The sequence below is a fragment of the Chiroxiphia lanceolata genome, chromosome 25 (assembly GCF_009829145.1).
Source record: "Chiroxiphia lanceolata isolate bChiLan1 chromosome 25, bChiLan1.pri, whole genome shotgun sequence".
In the NCBI taxonomy this organism is placed as follows: domain Eukaryota; kingdom Metazoa; phylum Chordata; class Aves; order Passeriformes; family Pipridae; genus Chiroxiphia; species Chiroxiphia lanceolata.
In genome coordinates this window covers 2,753,947-2,769,306 of record NC_045661.1, presented here as the reverse complement: position 1 = coordinate 2,769,306, position 15,360 = coordinate 2,753,947, and the positions used below count along the sequence as shown (strand labels likewise).

The following is a 15,360-nucleotide window of genomic DNA, read 5'->3' as shown; positions in this document are numbered from 1 at the left end:
GAGAATCCTTTCCCTGTTTGGTTGATTTGTTGTTTTCCAAGCCATAGGTGTCTTACTAAGAGATAAAATGAGCCTTAAAGCTTGCCTGGATATTCACCTTGTCCTGCCAGTGGGCAGAACCCAAACTTTACTTATCCAAGTGCTCTTCTGCTGCACGAGGTTGTGCTACAAGATGCACGAAGCAAAACAGCCCCTGCCTGAGATTTTCTTCACCATAAGCCATTCAGACAGTTGTAACAGTGAAGAAATCTTGGAATTATTTCTTTCCCCCTCCTTGAGCTAAGCAGAGAAGGGGAAAAACACTCAGCTCCAGCCACCGAGTGACTTGCATCTCAGCGGTGCCAGGCTGGCTCTGGCAGCTGGCTGCAGGCATGGCACTGCCACCAAGTGTTTTATCACTGTCCAACTTGAAAGCAATACTTTTGGGCTCTGTCCAAGGAGAAAAGAGCAGAGCTTTGCTGCTGTTGCACGTTTCTTGTCTCCAAGACCAGGTCTGGGTCTCAGCCTTCCAAGCGGGAAGTGCGGGGTGCCTCGCTGGGGGAGGTTTGGAGTCTCAGGAGGCTGCCCTGAGTGGATTTGCAGATGAGAGAGTGGAGTAGGGAATCTCTGTGCTTTTGTTGGCTTATTCCACAGTGAGATCAGCAATGAGAAACCCAGGTTTCAGGGGGTCGTGTTGTCCCATGGCTCTGCTGACCCTGGCAGAGCCGTGAGCTGCTGTGATTTTATCACAGGTCTTGTGGTGTTTGGTGTTTTCCCTTGGACTCCACCTTTCTCCTTAGGAATTCACAGCTTGCTTTTTTTTTTTTTTTTCTAAATGAAAGTCAAGTTTGCAGTTGTAGAAAAGAAAGGGGAAAGCAGAGGGGAACTAGTGACCTCTTCTGTGTGCTTTGAGATCCACTGGTGGGAAGGGCACTGACAGGGCTGAACACTCAGGCAGAATCTTGCATTGAGCAGTCAGGTCTAGAAAATGCCAAAGCCCCAGCAGAAGCCCCACAGGGTCGATATTCCTAAATCCAACCCTTTCAACAGCCTGGTTTAACTTCTCTCATCCCCTTTCCCCTCCAGTAAAGTATGAGAGACTGTGTAGGAGACCATGAGACCTTTACAGCCTTTGTTGCTGTTGGGTCCTTTTCTGCCACCTGAGTTTTTTGGGGGATTTTGGGCACCATTTTGCAGAGCTGGAATGCTGGGAGGGGAACACCCTGCCCTGCTGGGACCAAGCTGGCAGGCTCAGAGCTGGCACTGGTGGCACGTCCTCCATCCTGCAGGCACCAGCATTGACAGGCTTGACTGGGGAACGGTGTTAGGTCTCATACTGGGGTTTCCATCAGACTCAGCCTAAAAGAGCCTTTAATATGGGCTGTTTTCCACTCCTTTTTGCTTCATCTGGCCAGGTTCACTCTTTCTGACAAGCCTGAGGTCAAGGGCCTGGCTCCGAGGCACCAGTGCCTTCAGGGGGTGCATGAGTAAGAAGAGATTGTGTTTTAATAGTTATAAAAGTAAATGAGCAGCGGGATATTTGCGGTTCTTTTACTAAGTGAGAGGCTCTGCCGTCACCAGCAGTGTCCCTTCAGCATCTTAAAACTTCCACACGGTCTGTGGTCTTAGCAATAAATAAATAAAAATCAGTTTTGTGGCGAACAAGCGGCACTCTGATCTCCTATTCATTTATTTGCAGGCCTCATTAATATAACATCAGTGCAACAAACAGCTGAAGGGGGGGGGGGCAGTGTCAGGCTGAATAATGGAGTTGCTCTGCTGAGATAACAATTAGGTTCTGAATGTGCTATCAGCCGAGGCAGAGACAAGGAGGGATCATGCCGGGATGACAATGCTTGTGTGCCGGGTCCCCGCTGGGCTCATCAGCTGGGATCCAGAGAGCTCAGAGCAGGATGAAAAAAAGACAAAGAGGATGAAGGTGGATGAGGTTTGGGGAGGGGGGGCAGGGGTTATGCCACTGATTCAGCAGCCGGGTGCTCTCTCTGCACCCTGACAGATGCCAAGTGGTTGTTGTGCAGAGCAGTCGCCGGGCTCGTGGCTTCTGTGCAGCTCCGGGAGGAAAGCCCTGTCCAACTCCCAGCCAGCCCTGCCTCCAGGTCTCCCTGTCTCCAGGTCTCCCCCTCTCATCACAGACTTCTTCTGGAGGCTAAATATTGCTTGATGTCAGAAATGCTGAGCGATGCAACGGGCCAGATGGGAGGCTGAGAACGTTTATCCCACGCTGTTACAGCAGTGTCTTCTGCAGGCTGGGGAGGGAAGGGTGCTGCAACTGTGCTGGGGCTCCTGGACCCTTGGGATCCCTTGGATTCCAACCTTGGGGATCCCTGGGATCCCTTGGATTCCAACCTTGATGATCCCTACCTTGGTTACAAGGAAGCAGCAGCAAGATAAATGCCCTGGAGCATCTGCAACCCTTCGTGATGCAAGGGCAGGGTGTGGGGGTGACCGAGCTCCTGCCACCACTCACTTCATCTCTGTACTTGAAACCTTTTTATGAATAATACAGAGCTGCACACCTGCATAAACCCTTTCCCTGGGCAGCAGAAACAGGCATTATTAGAGGTGGTGGATTGCAGATTTGTTCTGTGAGAGGTGAGGCTGATGCCGAGGGGAGAGGTGACCTGCTCAGAATAATTTTGCCTCCCACACCCCTCTCAGATCTCAGTGACTTATAAACTGCTTCAGTTCAACAAACAACCTAAAAAACTTCCAGCAGAGGTGCAAATTCCTTAACAGCAAATGTACAATTCCTGGTAATGGCCTCGGTTTTCTTCGGCTGCCCTTTGCAGGTTCTTTTCATCCTCCACAGACCTCTGAGAGAAAAGCCAGTCTAGTAAAGTGATTTTCTTGAAATTGGGGAATATTTCTTCCTAATCCTGTCTGTCTCGGATCAGAAATCTGGAGTGTCACCAGCCAGCCCTGCAGCCTGAGCAGCATCCAGCACAGCCAAGCCAGGATTAAGGCAGACCACGGGCTGGCTTTGCTGGAGGTGCCTCATCCATGAATCCTCACCCCAGTGTAGGACCCAGGGATGCTGCTTGGAGGGGTCCCCAGCTCTCGGTGCAACGGGACCTTTAAGACTTATCTTCTTTCTGCGATTTTGACTGAATCTCTCCAGCTGTAATTAATTGAATGCATCTGTTCTAACCCTGGGGCTGCTTTATGGCACAGTTACTTCAAAACTGTTCAATTAGTGGCCACTAAAATCTAGGTCGAGTGGAGCTCCATATTGGGGATTTTCCAGGTCAGGACATTTTTAAAATACAGCATCAGCTCAGCTTTGTTTTGGGGGAGGCCAATTGGCTCCTCTGGTTCTGGTCAGGTCAGCAAATGGCAAACAGTGACTTCTTTTTCTCGAGCAGTGATGAGCCGACGAGCCCAGCGGTGTAAGCGCTCCAGTAAATGCATTTTAACATAATCTAGAGCTGCAAAGGACAGTTGTAACTGTCAAGTAGGTGAAGTGCCAAGTTCAGGTGATTCCCAGCTAGCAATGTAAACATTCCCAGGCCTTCAGGACTCGGTGTAATGCAATCCAGCTTGATTTGGTGGTGGCTTTGTGGGCACGTAGTGCTTCCCGCAGAGCTAAATGATACAAGACGTGCCAGGCAGTGTGAGTTACAGGGAACAGCAGCACAACAGGCAGTGCCTGGTGAATAAATTAAAAACCTGGGTCGGAGAGGGAGGTGGGAATTCAAGCAGAGGAAGGAGGGGGTGGTTTGGTGCATGGGGTGGCTCTGCTGGGCGTGTGGAGCTGCCTGAACCTCAGCACGTGTGGCCAGAGGTGGAACAGGCTGCCCAGGGAAGTCATGGAGTTGGAACAGGCTCTACTCAGGGACGTGGTGGGGTCACCAGCCCTGGAAGTGTTCAAAAAACCAGCAGACCTGGCACCTGATGATACGTTTTGGTGGGGTTTGGTAAAGGTTGGACTGGCTCCGGGAGGTCTTTTGCAACCTTGATGATTCTGTGACTCTGAATTTCTACAGGAGCACCTTAAACAGGAGCAGAGGTGGAAAAGGCTTCTGGGTGACCTAATTGTGGCCTTCCAGTACCTGAAGGGAGCCTAAAAGAAAGATGCAGAGAGACTGTTTACAAGGGCATGTAGTGATAGGACAAGGGGGAATGGCCTCAAACTGCCAGAGAGTAGGTTTTATTGGATATTAGTTAAAAATTCTTCCCTGTTAGAGGCCCTGGCACAGGTTGCCCAGAGAAGCTGTGGCTGCTCCATCCCTGAAAGTGTCCAAGGCCAGGTTTGACGGGGCTTGGAGCAACCTGGGCTAGTGGAAGGTGTCAGGGACGTTGGAACAAGATGATTTTTAAGGTCCCTTTCAACCCAAACCATTCCATGATTGTATGAAATGACAATGTGTAAGCAAGGGAGAAGGAAAATGGCTTCAGCTGGGATCTGAAATGCAGGGAGATGCTTTGGGGAACTTGGAACCCCAGAAGTGATGGGGCACAGGGGCATCCTGATGGCATGGGAAGGGGGAGACCTGCCCTGGGGCACTGGACAGTGCAGGGGGTCCCACAAGGGCTGCTTTGGGGCAGGTTGCTGGTGTTTGGCCACCTTCCAAACTGCCTCTTAGGAAGGTGGAAGAAAGCAAACATCCATCTGGAAACAGTGAGGAAAAGGTTTTGAAGAGCTCAAGTCTTTTGCCAAAGACAAGGGTGGAACAAACAAGCGTAAACAGGATTTATCCATTAAATTAATTAAATTGCATTATTATGGATTGTGTTTATTTATTAACAGCAAGTGTAGTATGGGGAAGATTAGTAACTCACCCAAGAGCAACGACAGACCAGTGGCAGATTCAGGATAACTGTTTGAGAGTCTTGGGTCCAAATTTTGTGACTCTGCATTATTGAAATTTATATTCCTAATTGAAGAGGATATTGTCCTTAATGAAAGTCCATAGAAGCAGAGATGATTATGGCTGAGGCAGGCTATAAACAGGCAGCTTGAAAGCACACATCTCACCCTTTAACATTTTTAAGTCATTTGAGGTGCCAACTTACTAATAAAATGTGACATTAACATTCAGGTAACAGCCAAGGCAGAAGTTAAAGTTCTCCCAAGAAGCAGGCTACTTCTGGAAGGTGACTTATCATCTTCTGGATTTATTAAAAAGGAGCCAGGGCTTTCTGGGGAATGGCATTGCCTGCAGCTCTTGGCCAGCCCAGGGATCTTGGTGTCCTCTCTTGGAGCACAGCACAGATGGGTTTCAGCAGCCTTGGGCTTCTCCAGGACACCCAGAGGAGTCATGGGGAGCTGGCACTGGCGTGGGTTTGGCAGCAGGAGCAGGAGGAGGTTGCAGCACTCAGCCTCCCTGAGCAGCCCGCAGTGTTTCCGAGCCAGGCGAGGGGTTGAATGGTGGGGCTTGGGGCTCACCAGCCCAACTTTGCTGTGTTTTGTTTCCCTCTAGATCCTCACGGTGTCGGGCCCACCAGAAGGAGGGACGAGGGTGACCATCCGTGGAGTGAACCTGGGCCTGGACTTCTCGGAGATCGCGCACGGGGTGCAGGTGGCCGGGGTGCCCTGCGCGCCCCTGCCCGAGCACTACATCGTGGCAGAGCAGTGAGTGACCTCACAGACCCCACCCAGCCCCACCACGGCTCCCCACGGGCACAGAGCCTCGTCCCTGAACCCATCCCAACCCCAGGCACCACCTCTCCACCCTCCCAGCCCCTCCAGGAAGGGGTCTGGAGTTGGACGGCGCCTGGGCGCGGGAAGGGACGAGGCGCTCGGGCGCTCTCCTTGGGGGTTTAAGCAGCACTTTAAGCTTTCATTAAGTGCTGCGTTTCCTTCCACCCTGCTGTTCCTGCTTTGCTAAGCAACTTTGCTGATGAGCACCTTGCTGTTGATGCCGAGCCTCCCTGCTCCCCCTGGCACTTGAAATTCCGGCGGCGCTGCCGGCTGCGCGCAGCCATTTGTTAGGCGGGCGGGCGAGGCGGTGACAGCCGCTTAATTCCGAGTGGGCCTCCACTGGAGTCAGTTCATTTGTTTCACCCGGCGAAATGTCAACCAAAAATTAGAAAACAGGCATGTAACGGAGGATAAACAGAGGATAAACCTCCCGAAGTGACGCGCTCTCCTCCTGCCGCTTTGGGGAGGGGTTGTTTTGGGTGTGCCCGGGGTCATCTGGGCAGGGCGGGAGAGGAGCAAGAGGTGATGTGTGCCCTTGGGTTGTCTGATCTCCTCATGGCGATCAGGATGGTGTCCTGTGTGGTGTGGGGAAGGCCAAGAGCCCATGAGTGGTCCCAGCAGCACGGATCTGCCCCAGCTTCAGGAGCAGCTCAGAGCAGTTGTCCTCTGGTGGTGCAGTGCCCCAGTCAGATCCCCAGAGCAGTGCAAGGACCTGTCACCAGCACACGTTGGTGTTGGTTTGGCTTTTGCTCACTCCTCATCTTCCTTTCCCCATCTGTAAGACAGAAATGACATTAATAACCCCTTCTGAGCTGCTAGGATGTGTCAGGGTGTCATGGGATCAGTGGCTGAAGGGTGTCTTGGTGTTACTGCAGGAATGGCTCCAACCACTGCACCAATAGTCCTGTCATTACAAGCAGTTTGGGCTGTTCTGCTGAGCAGTACTTTGTTTTATTTTATTTTTCAAATAAAGGATGGAAGATTATGAAATTATCCTCCTTTGATGGTATGAAACCCTGATTTTATAATCATGACTCTAATTACGGCTCTCGAGCTTTCAAAGTTTGTTAACATCATTAAAACATTTACCCTGGGCAGATAACAGCAAGCGTTAGCATGAGAGCTGCCTTTTAAAGATGAATGCAGATAAAAGGACCCTCTTAAGGGTTCTGTGGGCAGACTGAATTCCAAGACTGTAATGACTTGCCATATGCTCCAGCCACGCAATCTATCAGCCAGCAATTAGGTTAATGTTGGTGAAAGGGCCACTTAGCCCAGCAATCAGCACCCTACAGCTCTGCCGAATGCATCACTTTGTAACAAGGTACCTGCTGGGAATTTGGCTTTTAGCAGGAATCAGGATCAGGTGTTCCAGGTTGTTTGTGCCCTGTCCTACACCCAGTCCTGCCCGATCTGCGTGGCAGCTGCTGCTTTACTGGCAAATTGTTGAGTGTTTGGTGTTTCCTCGTTTCTTGTGGGAGGGAAAACCTCCCCTCTCTTTTGCTGCCCGTGGGGTGTCAGGAATCTCTTCCCCTGGCTTTTGCCACTCCCAGGTGCCAGCCCTGCTCCCAAAATCAGAGCACAGCTGCCTCCTGGCCCTTCTGCTGGTCTGCGGGAGGAGAAGGGATCAAATAACAGGCAGAGAGAGGTGCACGGGCACTGTCTGGTTGCAAGGCAGAGCGAGGAGCACGTGGCAGATTAAGGCACACAGCTGAGATGCTTCAATTCCCGCTCTCCAAAGGCAGCGTCTCTCTAGGCAACCCCTTTTGATGTGCAGCTACGAGGACGTGCACGTTCCAGCTCTTTACCAGCATGTATGTATTTCATCAGGCCTCCTGGCATCACCTGTGCAGGCGATCTGCAAGGTTCTTTTCTTCCTTTAGTCTCTTTATTTTATTTGTAGTGAATTTAATGCTGCTGAAGGCGGCTGGAACGCTGCCTTCCCAAAGTGGAGCCTTTTATGCTTTTGTGTGTGAACGGCAGAAGAGTGAGAGCTTCCTCCTGCTCCTTCAGCCTCACTGGGCAGGGGATGCTCTGGCTCTTCCTCTGGTCTCACTCTCAGGGTCAGACACTCACAAGTGTCTCATCAGGGGGGTTACTGCACCCCCTGCCCAAGGCAAGTTACTCCCACCCTCAGGTTTCCATCGCTGAGGTAGATTATTTCTACCCTGAGATTTCCATCCCTGAAGCAGGTTATTCCTTCCCTTATGTTTCCATCCTTGAGGGAGGTTACTACTCCTACCCCCAGGTTTCCATCCTCAAGGCAGGTTACTCCTACCCTCAGATTTCCATCCCTGAGACAGATACTACTCCTCCCAAGTTTCCATCCCTGAGGCAGATAGTTCCTACTCTCAGATTTCCACCCCTGAAGCAGATTATTCTCACTATCATGTTTCCACCCTTGAGGCAGGTTACTCCTCCTACTCCCAGGTTTTCATCCCCAAATCAGGTTACTCCCACCCTCAGATTTCCATCCCTGAGGCAGATCGTTCCTACCCTCAGATTTCCACCCTGAAGCAGGTTACTCCCTCCCTCATGTCTCCTTCCTTGAGGCAGGTTACTCCTCCTACCCCCAGGTTTTCATCCTCAAGGCAGGTTACTCCCACCCCCAGCTCTCCAGTGCCTGGAGGGATGCTCTTGAATTTATCTTTCCAGCATTTCCACAGGAGCAAGCAGCATCCATCCCCTTTATGTCCAGCTGGAGAGCCCTGCCAGCTGATGCCCCTTTGAAAACCACCCTCAAACCTGCTGGCATGACTGGCATCCTCTTGATCCCAACCCCAGCTGCTGTTACACATCCCTGCTGCCCTGGGATTTTTGAGTTATGTGTTTAACCCCAGCAGCTCTCCCTGCCCTTCCAGCTTTCCCAGCCTCAGGATGTGCCCACGGGGCTGAGCTGGAGCACGAGGACCGTGTCCTTTGATGCCACTGCCTCCTGTGCCCAGCATCAGTGTGTTCTGTGGTAGCCAGCCCTGTGTCCCTGCAAAAGCTGCTCTCCATGGCTGTCTCTATCATTCCTGAGCAGGCTTCTCCAGTTTTGATTAACTGGGAGACTGCAGTGTGAGCTGTTCCCTTAATGAACTCATCTGTTACTCTAAGGACTTCGCACTCACTTTGCTACTGGCTAATATATTGCCATTAGTGCTCTGCTTTGCTCTGGAGTTTACAGCTTGTAATAATTATGTCTAATTTTGATTTTTTTTCCCCTTTAAATTACTACATGGGGTAAAAATAGACTCAGTAATTAACTTCTTCCAAAGAGGCAGATATCAAAGTTAAAGAGGAGGGGTGGGGGGGGTCGGGAGGGAAAGGAAGAAGAACCAGGGGAAGCCAGCCCTGCTTGGAGCTGTGCAGGGGCACTGCTGGCACCTCCTGCCAAAGCTTCCCTGCGGCATTTGTACTTCCAGGATCGTCTGTGAAATGGGGCAGGCGCTTCCAGGGATCAGCTCCGGCCCAGTGCTCCTGTGCATCGGAGAGTGCAAGCCCGAGTTCACGGCCAAGTCGGCGCAGCAGTACATGTTTGTGGTGAGTCCTGGCCAGGGGGGCACAGCACGGGGGTCCCACGGGAACAGCCCTGCCCTGACAGTGCCTGTGTCACATGGACGGGGCTCCAGAAGACCATCCCGAAATTGCCATCTTTTTCTAATGCTGGTGTTGCACAGTTTTTGGTAGCTCAGTCAACAAGCCTGGCTTTCAGGATCTAGAGCTGGCACAGGCCTGAGAATGAACCTCAGCTTGGGGTTCCCGCAGCGTTTGGGTTCGGGTTTGCACCTCAGAATAGTGATTTTAGACTCACAGAATGGTTGGAGTTGGAAAGGACCTCATAGATGATCCAGTTCCACCCCTCTGCCATGGGCAGGGACACCTTCCACTAGCCCAGGTTGCTCCTTTGATCCAACCTGGCCTTGGGCACTTCCAGGGATGGGCAGCCACAGCTTCTCTGGGCAAACTGTGCCAGGGCCTCAAAGCTTGTGATAACTGCTCTAGTTGGTGCTTAGTCAATGGGAGTGAATCTGGGGCTGCTTCTTGCTACTTTGGAGATGTTTTTATACATATGTGTGCATATGTACAGGCACCAATAGACCTTTTTGAACAAACACAGAAACACAACAGCAGGAGAGAAGCACCAGAGCCTCTCTCTCTGCAGCTCAGGGCCTGAACTTCTGCTCAAAACTGAATCAACCGACACCTAAACATGTCTGATTTTCCGTGTCCACAGATTTAATTTTTCCCCATGGAATGGAAGGGACATTATATTATATATTCTGCGTTATATATTATTCATATTCTGCATTCAAATATTCAGGGATTTCCCCCCCACACTCCCAGGATGCTGGTTTAGTGCAGGATTTCTCCGTCTGCTCAGCGGAGAGCTGCTCTTGGGGTTGGTGGACTTCCAGTGATGGCCTGGGTCTTTCTGTTGTTTTATTAGCAGCTTTTCAAATCAGAAACTGAAAAGCCACAGCTGGAGTTTCCCATATCTCCAGTTTTGCCTAAAAAGGGCATTTCATCCAGCCCCATTGATTTTGTGCTCAGTGGAATCTGTATGCAGGGAGATGCCAGCACTTACCAATTGTCCACAATTTGTAAACTAATTAAGAGATAAATCAGGCCAGGCCCTGCCACCCTCTCAGCGTTATAGCAAACACCCTCCCCTGGCATTTCATTTAATCAGCAACAGCAGGGGTGCAAAATATCACCCCATTTTGCTGGAATATTCCAGAAATCCCCCTGGTCATGGCAGGGCAGTGCCAGTGTAGTCCCAGCTTTGCCACTCTCCAAAGGCACGTTCCCATGCGACACCAGCTTTGTGCTAAATAACAGCCAGGAACCAGTGGAAGGGAATTGCAGAGATGAATCTTGGAGTAGTATTTTGCAGCAACCTGGTGCATGTGCTGAGCATTATCCCTTTGCATTGTTACTCCTGATTTCCAGCACTTACACGCTGATTTTTATATCGCTCCTTTTTTTCTCAGGCATCTAAAACTTCCAGCACATCATTTCCTTTTGTTAGCTGGCCTCTATTTTTCTCTTTAGCACCGCCACAGCTTCCATTACAGCTGGTTTGTGCCGTTAAAGTTGGCAGTAAAATTGATTGGTACCTCAGAGCAGAGCTCTGGGCTGACCCTGAGAGGGTTTGTGCCTTCCTGAGCTCATCTGGTGCCTGCCATGGTGCAGGAGCCACACTGTCACCTTAATGACACCCCTTTGATCTGGGGAGGAGGAACCTTGGAGCTGTAAATCTGTCATAATTATCACCAAATCATGAGCTGAAGGTGGAAAGTTCTCACTCAGCTTTCAGACCCTCCTCCCATGCCGGCTGCATCCCACCCTTGGGACTTTTTAGGTCTCTAGGATGGGCTCTCAGCTCTCCTGTTTTCTTTTTTTTTCCTTGTTTACAAGAGTGACCACTCAGAGCTACAGCCTGAGTTTCTATTTTTAGCAATGCTCTGAATTTCCAAGGATTGCAGTGCTCAGACAAGGTGAGGCTCACACCAGAAACGTCAGATGCTTGTAGGCAAGGAGTGTTTATCATTGATTTTTGAGTGCAGAGAAGGGCTGTGCTGCCCAGGACACTTTCTGCTGGTGTGTGGGGGGCTGCTGGACCTCAGGGATGTGTAAAATAACTGCTCCTTTCTGTCCCTGGGCTCCCACGAGCCATCTGACCCCAGGGATGGGGCTGGAGGAGGAGGAGGAGGAGGGTGGCTGGTAGTGGGGTCTCACAGTCTGGAGTGTCCACAGCATGGCAGCTTGTTCCCAAATCACCTTGGGAACAGTTCCCAGGATTTGGGCTTGATTTGGAAGGAGGTTTTTGATGGGCAGTCAGACACTGAGCATCCTTTGGAGGGTTTTTGCATTTTGGAATCAGTCCTCTGGGCTGTGTGAAATGCTCCCAAGCCTGCCTAGTGTGAACATTGCTATTGCCATTCCTATTTCCTATTGCCTGATTTTGCCATGAACTGAGGAAATCATGGAATATCCTGAGTTGGGAGGGCCCCACGAGGATCATCAACTCCAGCTGCTGACCCCAGGCAGGATAAGAGCTGACCAGGAGCAGTTAAAGGATGAATCTTTCCCTCCTGCAACATTATTCCCTGATTATCCACAACAGGGTGGATGGTGTATTTTTCCCTGATCTATTCAGGAGTCAGGGTCAAACAAGCTTTTGGTCTGAGCTGCTTTGGCAGATGCTGTGACACCCAGAAAACATGTGTTGCAGTGGGAAAACAGTAGGGAAAACAGGACCAACTGGTGGAGCTGCCAAGCAGGTGATCCCAGGGGATTGGAGCTGGGAGCTTGCCAGGCTTTGCTGATGAGTCGTAAAGAGGGTAATGTGAAAGCATTAGTAAAACAATTTGGTAATATCCACTGATTGAAAAGAAATAAAAGGGTACCTGCTCTCTGCCAATTCTATTAAGGGTATAACCAGCCACCCTGGTGCAGGGCAGGGTGAGAGGTGGCATTGCTGTGATAATTTCACCAGTAAAATGCCAAGTGGGATCTAAGGTTGCCCACCAAGGATGTCTTTCCATCAGCAGTGGGAAACAGGCTCTGCCCCCACAGTTCCATCCCTGGTGGTTCATATGGAGCTGGAGCTGATGGTGCTGCCTTTTGTTGTAGCTGGGCAGCATTTCCCATCTCCAGACCCTGGTGGGGTTTTTTTTTATCCTTTCCCGCGCTGACAAACTCCAAATATTCAGGTTCAAATCTCCATTGTGGCAGTTTGCTTGGATATATTTAGTTCTTCAAACTGCAGTGCCATCAACTTGCCTTTGCTTAGGAGCAAAGTGGAAGGTGAATCCCTAACTTTGCCAAGGCTGAATTGGCAATTGTTTTGTTGGGGCACCTCTCTCTGTCAGAGCTGGGTTAGAAAACGTAGCAGGACGTTTGTCAGATGTCCAGGACACATCCCTGTTTTCCTTTTCCATAAAAGCATGAGGGTGCTCAGGGATGGTGCTTCACAACAGCTCCCTCACTGCAGGCAGGAGCTCTGAGTTTGTCCTTTCCTTTCTCCAGACTCCAGTGGTGAGTTTCCTGAATCCCAGCCGTGGGCCCGAGTCGGGAGGGACGATGGTGACCATCTCTGGGCACCACCTGGGAGCTGGCAGCCGTGTGTCCGTGCTCCTGGGAAACCAGACCTGCGAGTTCTACGGGTAAGAGGACGAGCTGGACCAGTGTGGGCTCCTGCCTGCACCTCCTGGTCCTGCTCCACCAGGATCTGCTGTAGCTGAACGTGCAGCCACAGCAAAACCACCCCTGAAGGCTCCCAGTCCCTCTTTTATTGCATGAAACCATCTTTTCTCTTATTCTGACTGAGCCTTGGAGGGATTCATTGGTGTTAGTGCTGCCCACCGTTCGGTTTCAATGCTGTTGCAGTGTTAATTAGTCCAAAAATTTCAGACAAACATCACTGTGGTGGTAAAATATTTATATTGGTCATCAATACCTGCCCCCAGCCCAGTTAGTCTGAAGAAAATGTAACACAAGAAATACCTGGTTTCTCTTTTCAGAGATAAACACCTTGCACTGCTTTTATTGCAGCCACTGCTGTAGGTGCCTCGACCTCCTAAAAATGGTCTGAGTGAGGGCTGGGGTCCTGCTGGATAGAGCAGGGCGTGGGTCTGCACACACCTTCTGCCAGGGAATTCACACAGCCATCAGTCTCCAGTGGGATATCAATGGCAAATTTGCTTTTTACCCAGCAGTGTAAACACAGAGTTGACATTTGCAGGGTTTAATGGGTTTTCTTGGGGCTTAGTTAGAAAAAGATACATCTGTGTTTACATCTGTGTGCCCCACGTACACAGCCCTGCCCGGACCCACGAGGTACCCAAAGCAGCAGGCAGTGGGCACAGCCTGGGTGGGAACCTGGTGTCCCAAGGGATTCTTCTGTTTGTCAGATCTTCACTCAGGCTTCCCAGGAGGAACTGAGGGAGTTTCTGGCAAAGCAAAGACCCCTGGAGGTGAATTTGAGAGGTCTTTTGATAACAGGAGCTGTGGGCGTTCAGATTCAGATGTGGGAGCATCTGGTGTTGGGTTGTTAGTGCTTCTGCTGTATCCCTCCCAGAGCTTTGGGAGGTCTGGATTTGCTGAGACCTTCCAGTGTGGATCAATTCTCCAAGTGCTAAGCAATGTAACCAATCCATGAATATTTCTTCCCATCTCCCAAACAAAGATGCCAGATTGCTCCCTCGGATGCACACACAGGGAATGGTGTTACCCCCAACAGAAGAACAGAATCAGCCCTGGAATATCATCCCTTAAATACCAGATTTTATTCAGGCAACCTGCAGATGCTGACCTGCAAAACCTGGAAAAGGGTTTTGGATTCCCTGTATGTTCTAAATTACAGCAGGAAGCAGAAAGTTAAACAAAGCAGGCAGCAGTGTGTGAACAGCCCCAGCCTTCATGTGGGGTCACGCTGTGCACTTTGTTTGGCTTGGGCTGTTTTGAGGCAATGAACTTCAATTGTACTCGAGGGTGTGGGGGAGCCTGATGAGATGAAGCAGTTTCTAATAAGATTCCCTCTAATTACAGCGTCCCCCATTCTCCCCTCTCTGATCTGAGGAGTGGGTAGATTCACCATGACGACATAATAATAGCACAGAAAGCTAATTAGCTGATCACAGGGAGCTGGGAGCTGCTCTGCCAGCAGCGATGCGTCACTCTGGATCTCGTGCCAGAGCTAAGCAGGCACGGTGGGGTCTGGTGTGGGCAGCAGAGCAGGCAGCAGAGCAGGCAGCAGCAGTGCAGGCAGCAGCAGGCATCTCATCAGCTGCACAGGCATCCATAGAAACACTCCGAGACTCAGCAAGGAAGGTGGAGAAACCCACTCCTCACACAGGGATGCCTTTGTGGTTAAATTAATCCTAGGTGGAGAGTGAGAATAGTGTGAGGGAGGGAGGAGGAGGAGGGCAGGAAGGGGTAGATGTGTAATTGCATCAACAGAAACAGTCGAGTCCAATTTGTTTAAGGTGTTTTTAGGAGGTTGTTTCTGTTCCCTCGGTTGTGGTGGGTGGAAGTGCCAAGGTGTGAGCTGGGAACATTGTGGTACCTGCTGTTCCATGCCCCCTGAAATGCCCAGTGCTGAGTGCTGTGTCCATACTCCTCAGGGAGGGGAGGAAGTGTGTAAAGGCTCTAAAATGGGACGACACATCATCCCCCTGCCAGGCACAGACAGCAGAGCTTTGCTGCAAACAGAACAGGGACACTCAGCTATTCAGGCACCTCCGTGAGCTGCACAGCCCCTGGGGAGGGTGAGGATGGTGAAGACTGGACATTCAGGAGTGCCAGTTTTTGATTTAAGTGCCAGGCTGTCAGCTGGTGCTGCAGACCTGCCTGCCCTCTTCCCTGGGAGAACCCAAAACTAAATGAGCCACAGGAACAGCACAATCTTCTCTGTGAGCCAGGGGCAGGTTTGGGCAGGAAGGACAACCACGGGTGGCTGTGCAGGAACACTTCCAGGGGTGTCACTGCAGCACTTCTTGTAGGATCAATGCCCAGGCTCACCATGGAGCCACGTAGTTCCTTACAGCTCCGTTCTGGATGCTCAGATCTCATTCCCCTTCTCCATCCATCCACCCACCGGCGCCTTTGTGCTTTGACAGCGCCTCGCCACGCTGCTGCCTCGACCTTCTCCAGGGCTCTGATGGCAGCAGATGGTCTGTTGTGTCCAGCCAGGCAGCACCGAGGCCGAGGTCACCCTGCTCTGACGGGCA

At 51.0% G+C, this 15,360-nt stretch overlaps 1 protein-coding gene across 4 annotated transcripts in view; it reads left to right on the top strand.

Moving 5' to 3' along the window:
- Positions 1-15,360, top strand: part of PLXNA2 (plexin A2) — a 174,304-nt gene that overhangs the window by 125,068 nt on the left and 33,876 nt on the right. For all 4 annotated transcript variants that reach the window (XM_032710524.1, XM_032710522.1, XM_032710523.1 and 1 more), the window contains exons 13-15: positions 5,421-5,572; positions 9,049-9,166; positions 12,659-12,795. In XM_032710524.1, coding sequence (XP_032566415.1) covers positions 5,421-5,572; positions 9,049-9,166; positions 12,659-12,795 — 407 coding nt within the window. The remainder of the gene's footprint in view (positions 1-5,420; positions 5,573-9,048; positions 9,167-12,658; positions 12,796-15,360) is intronic.